Below are 10,373 nucleotides of genomic sequence, written 5' to 3' on the forward strand. Positions count from 1 at the left end.
CTTACCTTCCTGTGGTGGTACCCCAACCCCTTCACCCATCAAGTAGGGTCCTGTCCCGGTTTCTGTGTCTCAATACAGGCCACCTTGGCGTATAGGAGTTGTTTTCTAAATTTTTTATTTACTTATTTTTGGCTGCATTGGGTCTTCGTTGCTGCGCCCGGGCTTTCTCTAGTTGCGGCGAGCGGGGTCTCCTCTTCGTTGTGGTGCGCGGGCCTCTCATTGCGGTGGCTTCTCTTGTTGCGGAGTGCGGGCTCTAGGCACGCAGGCTTCAGTAGTTGTGGCACGTGGGCTCAGTAGTTGTGGCTGGTGGGATCTAGAGTACAGGCTCGGTAGTTGTGGCGCACGGGTCTAGTTGCTCCATGGCATGTGGAATCTTCCCGGACCAGGGCTCAAACCCATGTCCCCTGCATTGGCAGGCAGATTCTTCACCACTGTGCCACCAGGGAAGCCCAGGAGTTTAATAAGTAATTATGCGCTGGTTCCTAGAGCCCTGGGATATGGTTGAGTTCCCAGGCTGCTTCTGAGGATGTGGTTTTAGGCCCCAGGGGAAGCCTGCTTCCTGCTGAGGCTACTTCATTGCTCAGATAGCCACCCAGCTGGACACAGACCTTGATCAGGACTAAGAGGGTTGTGTTGAGGGGATGTGAGGGTGGGGATGTACGTCCAAGACCTTGGCATTATGGTTTCCTCAGTTCCCTTCACCCATCGTGGGTCTTTGGTCTCTGGATCCATTTTCATATCTTGGGCCAACTGTCCTGCCATTTTTCTGAGGGAAGACCTACTGTGTTCTTCAAGCCCCTGAGGCCCTTAGTCGTGCCCAGAGGAAGCTGGAGCCCTAGGCTGGCATTCAGGTGAGGAAAGCACTTGCGTTGCTTTGGTCGTCCAGGCAGGGTCTCCATAATCTGGCTCCCAGATCACTGGCCACTTAGGTGGCAGCCTGACTTTGAGGACAGTGTCTGGACTGGGCCTGTCTGCTAGCTTCTGGGGAGCTAAGGTTGCCCCGTGCTGCCTCTGTGCCTCAGGGAGTGTCCGGGTCTCTGTTCTCAGGCTGTGCCTTAAAACCACCCAGAGAGCTTTTTTTTTTTCCCGCTAATGTATTATATAAATATTTATATAAGGATCTATTCATTTCTCTCTCTGGCTTTTTTTTTTTCTTTTGTAACACACGGCATATGGGATCTGCATGCAGTATCTTAGTTCCCTGACCAGGGATCCAACCCATGCCCTCTGCAGTGGAAGCATGGAGTCCTAACCACTGGACTGCCAGGGAAGTCCACAGAGAGCTTTTTAAAAATACTGATGCCTGGGCCCTTTCTGACTGAATTGGACTGAGGGGAGGGTGACTTGGGCATCAGTATTTTGAAAAAAGCTCCCGGGTTCTGATTTACTGCTGGGTTGAGGAACCCCCTGCCCCCATTCCAGTGCTCACATCTGGACTCAGGTCTGGGTTGAGACCCACAGTCCAGTGGCTGCAGCCACACTTGTTGTGTCTGTCCACACCTATCTCTAGAGTTTCTCGTTTCCGACTTGATTTCTCAGGGTCTCAGTCCAGGGAAGGCCTCTTGTTCCTTTGTGGCTGGAGTCTGTGTCTTGCTTTCTTCGCTATGTTCAGCAGTATCTTGGGAAAGGGCTCTTTTGGGACAGGTCTGGCTCATCTCAGTGCTGGGGACGGCTGGCTGGGGCTGGCTGCCTGGGAGTGTTTCCCCTGAGTCTGTGTGGGGCTGGGGCCTTGGTTTCTGTTTACCTGTGTCTGTATATCCGTTTCCAACACTATGACTTAGAGTCTGTGGGTGGGTTCATTGTGTGTCTCTGTCTCTGAAAGATTTCTTTGTATCTAGTTTGCGTGCCCTTTGGGATCTCTGTTTATGTCATTGTCACGGTCTCTAAGGGAAGGTCTCTGAACCTGGATCTGACTGATCCTTAGAACATCACTCCCACCTCCAACCCCAAGACTCTGTCTGGAGCAGGCTCCCAGGAACAGCCTGGGTGGGAGAGGAGCTCTGTCTAGGACTCAGGGTGCTAGTTTTGGGGTGGCGGTGGGCTTGGGGACCTCAGTGTGTGTCTAAGGGTCTCCCGGGCAGAGGATCCCCAGCTTAGTCTGCAAGAGCCACTTTCTTACTTTGGCTCTGGCCGCCGGGGGCTCCCGGCAGCTGAGGCCAAGGCTGGGGTGTGGCCGTCTCCGCAGCAAGCAAGCAGGCTGGGCCTGAGTGGGCCGGGGCCCGGGGCCCTCCCTCCCTTTCAGGCCCCCACCCCGGGTTCTCCCGTTCATTGCCCCCCCCCCCAGCCCTATCCCAGCGGGTCCCGGCTTCCTTACATGGTCACGGCTGGGCCTCCAGCTCCCGGACGTCCCCCCGCCCCCCGCCCCCACCGGACACGGCCCCCGCCCTGCTCGCCCCGCGCGGTCTGCCCGCGCCCCGTCATGGAGGACCTGGGTGAGTGGGGCCCGGGTCCCCTTGTCCCCAGTCCCTCCCCACCGCCTGGACCCGCTTCCCCATCCTGGCGCCCCCTTCGCACTCCCGGCATCTCTCCATCCCTGCCTCCTGTCTTCTCGCTTCTGGTCTCTGCCGGCGCCTCCTTTCCGACTCCACGTCCCCCTTCCTGCCTCTCCCTTCCTGCCTTTGCCAGACTGGCTGCTCCCTCCCTTCTTCCCTCGCTCCACTCCTCCATCACTGGCTGCGGACGGATGGGCAGGGAGGCGCAGCGCCTGTCGGCGTCTGGGCTCAGGAGCTTTGGGAAGGGAGGAGTTAAAGGCACCTTGGGTCCAGGGACTGGGAAAGTAGACGGGAAGGGAGAATATGACATCAAGTTCTGGAGAAGAAAATGGGCTTGCCCTAGGGTTTTGGGAATGAAAGAGTTAAGGGCCCTTAAGTATGGTAGGGGTCAGGTCCTTGGGGCAGAAAGTATAATAGATGAGTGCCAAGATGCCAGGGAGAGGTTAAGTGTTCTACCAAGGCGCTCAGAGATGCGGAGTAAAGGGTCAGGGACTTCTAGATTCTGGAAGGTAATGAGTTCAAAGGATTCGGATCTGGGGATGCAGGCCTGGGGGGCAGCGTGTGTGTGTGTGTGTGTGTGTTTGTGTGTGTATCTGTCTGTCGGTTTTGGGGCAGGAAGGCGCACCCAGGCATCTCATCCTCCCTGTCTGTTAGAACTGGGGCTGGAAGGCTGTGCCCTTCGTGGGAGAGAAGGATCCAGCACCCTGCAGTAGGGGGTGCTGCTCAGCTGGGGTAACGCGCACTGGTACGGTGAAGAATAAGCCAGTCAGAAAGCAGGTCCCAGCGGACTCACCAATGAGGTGCATAGGGTGGAGCCCAGTGGCGTCTGGAGGTGGGCCAGGGCTGGGAGGGGTCTCTTTAGGTGTAGGGGGTGTGGCAGAAAGAGCATCCAATCTGAAAGCTGGTGTCAGGCATACAGCCAGTTGAGCAATTTGGGGTGAAGCCAAATTTGGCTCCAGTAAAAAGCCGCTTTTGACTGCATTACGGAAGATTCGGAGAATAAAAGAATCAGGTAGCTGAATTTGTATATGAATCTCAGGATGAGCCATGTGGAATGTTCTGATCATAAATAGTCCTTGCTGCCCTTCCACATCTCTGCCTTGGTCTGGCTTTGTGTTTCTTCTGATTCTTGACCTCTGCTCCTAATACTGGCTTCCGTCTTCCTCAAACACTGCCCACTTAGAACACTTGTTCTCTGATCTCTTAAGGCCCTGTCTCTGCCTTAACCTTGACCTCCCAACCTCTCACCCTGACGGCCTCTCCCTGCAGATGCCCTGCTCTCTGACCTGGAGACCACAACCTCTCACATGCCAAGGTCAGGGGCTCTAAAAGAGCGGCCCCCAGAGCCCCTCACGTCTCCTCTGACACAGGTGAGATCAGATGCTGGGGACTGCGGCAACCACTAGGGCCAGGTTTGGCAGGGGCAAAGGGAATCTAGGCCTGAGTGGGTGCGGCGCAGGCCTATCATCCCACACATATGTCCTTCTCTATAGATGGGGTCCGGGGAATCTTCAGGAGCCTCTGGGGACAAGGATCATCTGTACAGGTGAGGGGGCTGGGTACTGGGGGATGGGGGAGCCCATTGAGACTCAGTCTTGTATTCCCCACCCCTGAACCCAGGCCCCCACCCTGTTTCCCAGCACGGTATGCAAGCCTCGGTCCCCGAAGCCTGCGGCCCCTGCAGCCCCTCCATTCTCCTCTTCCTGTGGTGTCTTGGGCACGGGTCTCTGTGAGCTAGACCGGTTGCTTCAGGAACTTAACGCTACTCAGTTCAACATCACAGGTACCAGGGTAATTGGGGCAGGGTTTGATGTGATGGGGGGCAGGGCAGGGCAGACACTAAGTGGGTATAGCCTTCCCAGAGTAGCAGCTAAAGCCTTACCTGGGAAGGAGGCTAGAGCATGGCCCCATGTCCAGTGCCCTTCTGTCCTCTCTGCAGATGAAATAATGTCTCAGTTCCCATCTAGCAAGGAGACTGCAGGAGAGCAGAAGGAGGACCAATCTGAGGACAAGAAAAGGCCCAGCCTGTGAGTTTGGCATAGTTGGCAGGGCTGGGAGAGGGGTGATCAGTCCTGGATGCCTGAGTTACAGGAGGAAGCGTTACTCTGGGGCTCTAAGCTGACACAAGTTGTGTTCTTCACAGCCCTCCCAGTCCATCCCCTGTTCTCCCAAAGCCTTCGGCCACCTCAGCCACCCTGGAGCTAGATAGGCTGATGGCCTCACTCTCTGACTTCCGTGTCCAGAATCATGTGAGTCACTCAGGGAGTGAGGGGTGGGCCAGTGTGAATTTGTGGCTCTCAACCCATTTTAGACCCTCCCACATCTGCTGCCTTGCTGACTCAACTCTCCTGTCCTCTCTGCTGCAGCTTCCGGCCTCTGGGCCAACCCAGCCACCAGTGCCAAGCTCCGTGAATGAGGGCTCCTCCTCCCCACCAGGGCCCGCTGGCAAAGGCAGCCTAGACACCATGCTGGGGCTGCTTCAGTCTGACCTCAGCCGCCGAGGCGTTCCCACCCAAGCCAAGGGCCTCTGTGGCTCCTGCAATAAACCCATTGCTGGGCAAGTAAGTGGAGCCCTGCGAATAAGGGAGTAGAGACCCACAGACCCATCTTTACTGAGGGCCAGTGGGTATTATTGTTGTTCATATGTTACGGATGAGGAAACTGAAGCCCCAAGTCACACAGCAAGTAAGTGGCAGAGTAAGAATTCCAATCCAGTTATTATTTATTCTGGTCCTACCGTGTGCCAGGCTCTACGCTAGCTCCTTTACAAACCCCCATCTCAATTAATCTCCACAAAAGCCTCATTGGCTCCACCCACCTGTCTGGTTCGGGAGCTCCGGTCCTTGGCTTATTACTGAGCAGATGTTACTGGCAACGGTGCCCAGTGGTTGACCTAGTTCCTCCTGCTAGATAAAGCACCCTACCACCATCCTAGAATTTCCAATCTCAGCAAAGCAGGGTGGCATTATGACTTTCGTGGGCCCTAAGCACTTTCACCTTCATGGGCCCCTTCTTCCATTAATAAAATATATTAAAAATTGCATTTTATGACTGTGTTGGTATAAAGATGAATATATTAGTATAATATATGAAGTCATTCTTCTCCTAGCTCATTTTTTCTTCTAATTTTAAAAGAAACTACAACATTTTTGTGGGTTCCTAAAGTATGCTGGGCCCTAGGCACTGTGCTGGAAGACGGGTTGAGTCTCCACCAGTTACAGACTGAGTGACTTTAACGTTAGATTCTTCATCCTGATTGCTCAGAGATAAGATTCGAAAAGTGCTACGCAAACCTTGACTCACTGGGCACATGGCAGCCCGAGGGCCACTCTGACCCAGGCCTCACCCCCCAACTCACAGGTGGTGACGGCGCTCGGCCGTGCTTGGCACCCTGAGCACTTCGTTTGCGGTGGCTGTTCCACAGCCCTGGGAGGCAGCAGCTTCTTCGAGAAGGATGGAGCTCCCTTCTGTCCCGAGTGCTACTTCGAGCGCTTCTCCCCACGATGTGGCCTCTGCAATCAACCCATCCGACACGTGAGCCCCGCCTCTGTCTCACCCAAGGCGCCTGTGGGATGGGCCTCATCCACTTACACTTCTCCCATTCCCACGCCCACCCCAGCCCCGTCCCTCGTTCTCGTCCACGGCCCTTTAGACTTCGCCCTCTCTCTTTGATTCCCAAGTTCCTGCTTAGGTCTCCCACACCTTACACTCGTACTTCAACCCACTCACCTAGGTTCAGGGCGGAAGAGGGAGGGGAGTAGAAATTGAGGGCCACACTGAGTGCTCCCTTTTATTCCCCGCAGAAGATGGTTACTGCCTTGGGCACCCACTGGCACCCGGAGCATTTCTGCTGCGTCAGTTGCGGGGAGCCCTTCGGAGATGAGGGTGAGAGCTTGACTCCCACCTTGAAAGCCGCGGGTCCGCTTGACATCCCGCCCTGCTCTCTTTGGGCCAGCGCACTACGACCTTCGAAGTCCTCGGGGCCGCGAATTTTCTCCTGCTCTCTCCTGGCCCCAACCTGTCCCACCTGTGTGTTCCCATCCCATCCGTTCCCGCTCTGCTCCCGCCCCAGACCCCATCCCTCTCGGCCTACCACCTCCCCTGGCCCCATAGCCTCAGATTTTGTGGGGCTCCTGGTGCCACCGCGCACTCTTTTCCTTCCTCCTACTCGGTTCCCGCTCCTAGGTTTCCACGAGCGGGAGGGCCGCCCCTACTGCCGCCGAGACTTCCTGCAGCTCTTCGCCCCGCGCTGCCAGGGCTGCCAAGGCCCCATTCTGGATAACTACATCTCGGCGCTCAGCGCACTCTGGCACCCAGACTGTTTTGTCTGCAGGGTGCGTGGCTGGGGGGCGGGGCCTGGGAGGGACAGGCCAGCGCGGGGCGGGACTAGGAGCCTGGGGCGGGGCGATTATTCAGAGCAGGGTCCTGGGGAGGGGAGGCTTCGCCTTTGAGGGCAGTGCGAGGGGCTGCGGGGGGGGGGGGGGGGGGTCTTGGGACTGGGGTCGGGTTATTCAGCTCGTAGGGCAAGTTATTTCGTCTGGAGATCGGCGCTGACCCATCCTTTCTCGGTTGCCCTTCCCCAGGAATGCTTCGCGCCCTTCTCGGGAGGCAGCTTTTTTGAGCACGAGGGCCGTCCGCTGTGCGAGAACCATTTCCACGCGCGGCGCGGGTCGCTGTGCGCCACGTGTGGCCTCCCGGTGACCGGCCGATGCGTGTCGGCCCTGGGCCGCCGCTTCCATCCGGACCACTTCACCTGCACCTTCTGCCTGCGCCCGCTCACCAAGGGCTCCTTCCAGGAGCGCGCGGGCAAGCCCTACTGCCAGCCCTGCTTCCTCAAGCTCTTCGGCTGACCGCCTGCCGGGCTCGCCCCTTTGGGAGAGCGCGGCCCCCCAAACCTCGCCCTTCCCGAAAAGACCGGGCTCTCCAGACCCCAAGGCCTTGCTCTTAGAGCGTGGGGCTCCCCCAGCCCAGCTCCGTGAGGCCCCACCCACTGGAGGGACAGGCCCCGAAGGTACTGTACGTTCTCCATGGGCGAGTTCAGAAAAAGCCCCGCCGATCCTAAGGCCACGCGCCCCACGAAGTGGGTCGTACACTGGCAAGCGATCCCGCGTGAGCCCTTCACTTTATTCCCAGCCTTGAGGGAGCCCCCCGACTGGAGGAGGGCCCTTGCAATTCCCACGAATCCGAGGCCAGGCCAGGATGTCCCTCTCCCCGCCCCTCACTGCTCAGTGCACTTTTTTCTACCAACATAAACACACATTCCACGTCACACAGGTGCTGTGTCTCTGCGCGGGAGTGCCTCGCGTTGCGACGCCCCGCCCCTTATACTGTCTCGGGCTGTGATGCGTGATGCGTTCTAGGCCACCGCCCTGTGGCGGGAGCCGGACCTTCAGACTCAGCCCTTGCAGGCTGTCCTTCACCTGTCAGATGCGCCTGAGGAAAAGCTGGCCACCTGCGCAGGATTGATTGTACAGACGGTGACAAGCCGGGACGGGAGCTCAAGCAGGACCCACCAAATCTTCCCGTCCCCAATCCCCCATCCTTCATTTCCTTATATCCTCGAAATACGCACTTAATCTGTACCCCTCCCACTCCCTTCCACCTTGCCACCTTGGCTGGTTTCCAGATTTTTCCCCCTCCTTTAAAGACCCTCAGAGATGGGGCTCCATTCAAGTGCCAATTTGTGCCCACCTTTTGGATCTGGGCATTAAATTACAGCTTCCCTCATACGGGTATTGACTCATAACAGCTCCGCTAGGCAGAGGATGACACTTGGGGTGGTCAGGGCAGTGACTGAGGGAAGCGCTGGGGGCTGTAAGAGCCAGAAGGAGGCTTCTAACTCAGATTGGAAGTCAAGGAGGGCTTCCTGGAGGAGGTGACACCTGAGCCTAGCCCCAGCAGAGAAGGGTGGGGCCAGGGGTTCTTAAGTATGGAGAAGTTCAGGCTCCATCTGAATCCCTAAGCCCCAGAGGCCTCTCTAAGCCTGGTACCTTAGACTCTGAAGTTCCCTAGGGAGGTGGCCTGGATTCCTGGGTCCTAACTACAGGGACCTTTGAGGCTGTAAACAATGGATTATCAGAGGCCCTTCCAGCTCAAGGAGGAGCTAACAGCCAAGGAGAACATGTGTGGGCAAGAGACAAAGGTGAGGTTCTCTGTCTTGGCCTCGGGCAGAACCCCCAGATCCTTTCCTCTCTGAGGCTCCACCCCCTGGGTCTTCCTAGGCCTCCTGCTCTTCCTCTTCCACAAATTCTTCCTGGGGAATGCTTTCCATCCCTTGGCTTGTAACCACCACCAAGTCTTGAGCCATTCATTTACCAAGTGTTTACTGAGCACGTGCTGTCCTAGGCTCCATGCCAGGTGCTGGGGAGACCATAGGGAACATGTTCCTTGGCCTCACAGTCTAGTAGGGGAGACAGAGGAAAAACAAACACACAGTGACAAGCATGATGAAGTAATGGGGACTTCCTTGATGGCCTAGGTAAAGCTGGCCCTTCCCTCTAGTTTCCACCCACAGCACCTCCCTAGTCCCTCACTTATCACTATTGCAAATAAGTGTTTGTTTGTTGCTTGTTTATTTCTGAAATGAAGGCAAGCTCCTGGGAGTTTGTTTGTCAGATGACATGTTTGTTTTGCCGACCGTTATCTGTCCAGCGTCTAGGATGCTGTCTAGCATGTGGTAAGTGCTCCATAAATGTTGGCTAATGAAGGAAGGAATGAGGAAGGAAGGAAAGGAGCGAAGGCTAGAAGGAAAAAATAGAGAACTAAGTTAGTGAAGGTGGGGAAGGGAGTACTTGAACCAGATTGTCAGAGAAGGCCTCTGTGAATATGTACATTGAGACTTTGAAGGTTGAGGAAAGAGGCAGCCAGGCAAAGAGCCTGAGGAGAGCATCCCAGGCAGAGGAAACAGCAAGTGCAAAGGCCAGGCGGTAGGAAAGAGCTTGGCACATTGGAAGAAAGGAAAGAAGGCCAGTGTGGCTGATTAGAGTGAGCAAGGGAGAGAGTAGTTGGAGATGAGGTCAAAGAGGAATCAGGTGCCACCTCACGAAGGGCTTTGCAGGACCCCGCGAGAACACATAGATTCGATTTTAAGTGCCCATAACCCCAACGTGTCCTCTGATGCTTGCCCCTGGATTTCTCCCAGGCCCTTCAAATTCATCACCCACTGAAGCAGACACTGTGGGTGCCCTGCCCATATCCACCTGGCCCACCTGGGAAGTCGTATGCAGACACTTCCCAGACACTCAGTCTCCCCAGCTGCTCCCTGAGTTTCTGTCTAAGGGTGCTCTCTGGAGGAGGGCCTGGGGTGGGTGGGGGAGGTTCCATAACCTCCAGCCAGTTAGAGACAGGGATTGGTGAATGGATACCCCAGCTTTCTGGCCCCTTGGGGGTCAGTTCTGAGGTGAGTTCTCCACAGTGTCTCAGAGGGTCCCCACTGGGATTGTCACAGTGGTAACCTTTCGATCAACACATGCTTTATTGGCTTTTCTCCTTTCTTTGTCTCTCTTCCCCACTCCTTACTGGGATCGGCTCCCCAATACAGTCATTGCACCCCAATTCTCATCGTAGAGTCTGCTTTTGAAGGGACCAAAATGAAGGCATTCCTTAAATAACTCATCACATTCCCCTAAAATATTGTTCTCCGTTCCCCATCTCCAGCATGAACCCAGTTCCCAAAGTCAGACATCCAAGTCTGGTCAGTTCTTCTAGAAAGGCAGAGGCATGGATATTTATTCAGCCTCTCCCTTCTTGCATCCAGCCCTGTGCTGAGCAATGGGACTCCAGGGATGAATCAGATCATTTCCTGCTCTTGAGAAGTCTTTGGTCAACTGGGGAGACAGACCTGGACCCAGGCAAGGTCCATGCAATGTGCTCAGAACTGTG

The 10,373-nt window shown here is 55.9% G+C and overlaps 1 protein-coding gene across 4 annotated transcripts; it reads left to right on the forward strand.

Moving 5' to 3' along the window:
- Nucleotides 1-103: 103 nt before the first annotated feature.
- On the forward strand, nucleotides 104-7,768 carry TGFB1I1 (transforming growth factor beta 1 induced transcript 1). 4 transcript variants are annotated; one of them, XM_033426225.2, is made up of 11 exons: nucleotides 104-851; nucleotides 3,762-3,862; nucleotides 3,986-4,038; nucleotides 4,133-4,275; nucleotides 4,432-4,519; nucleotides 4,636-4,741; nucleotides 4,859-5,053; nucleotides 5,853-6,026; nucleotides 6,296-6,377; nucleotides 6,678-6,826; nucleotides 7,076-7,768. In XM_033426225.2, exons 2-11 carry the CDS (start codon nucleotides 3,800-3,802, stop codon nucleotides 7,340-7,342), a joined length of 1,320 nt encoding a protein of 439 aa, XP_033282116.1. In that variant the 5' UTR covers nucleotides 104-851; nucleotides 3,762-3,799; the 3' UTR covers nucleotides 7,343-7,768. The 4 variants fall into 4 exon arrangements, with proteins under 4 accessions (XP_033282116.1, XP_004268779.1, XP_033282115.1 ...); XM_004268731.3 differs by lacking the exon at nucleotides 104-851 and adding an exon at nucleotides 2,317-2,432; XM_033426224.2 differs by lacking the exon at nucleotides 104-851 and adding an exon at nucleotides 2,326-2,432 and having other exon boundaries at nucleotides 3,701-3,862.
- The last annotated feature ends 2,605 nt before the right edge of the window (nucleotides 7,769-10,373 follow it).

This window comes from Orcinus orca, chromosome 16, assembly GCF_937001465.1.
Source record: "Orcinus orca chromosome 16, mOrcOrc1.1, whole genome shotgun sequence".
Lineage (NCBI taxonomy): Eukaryota > Metazoa > Chordata > Mammalia > Artiodactyla > Delphinidae > Orcinus > Orcinus orca.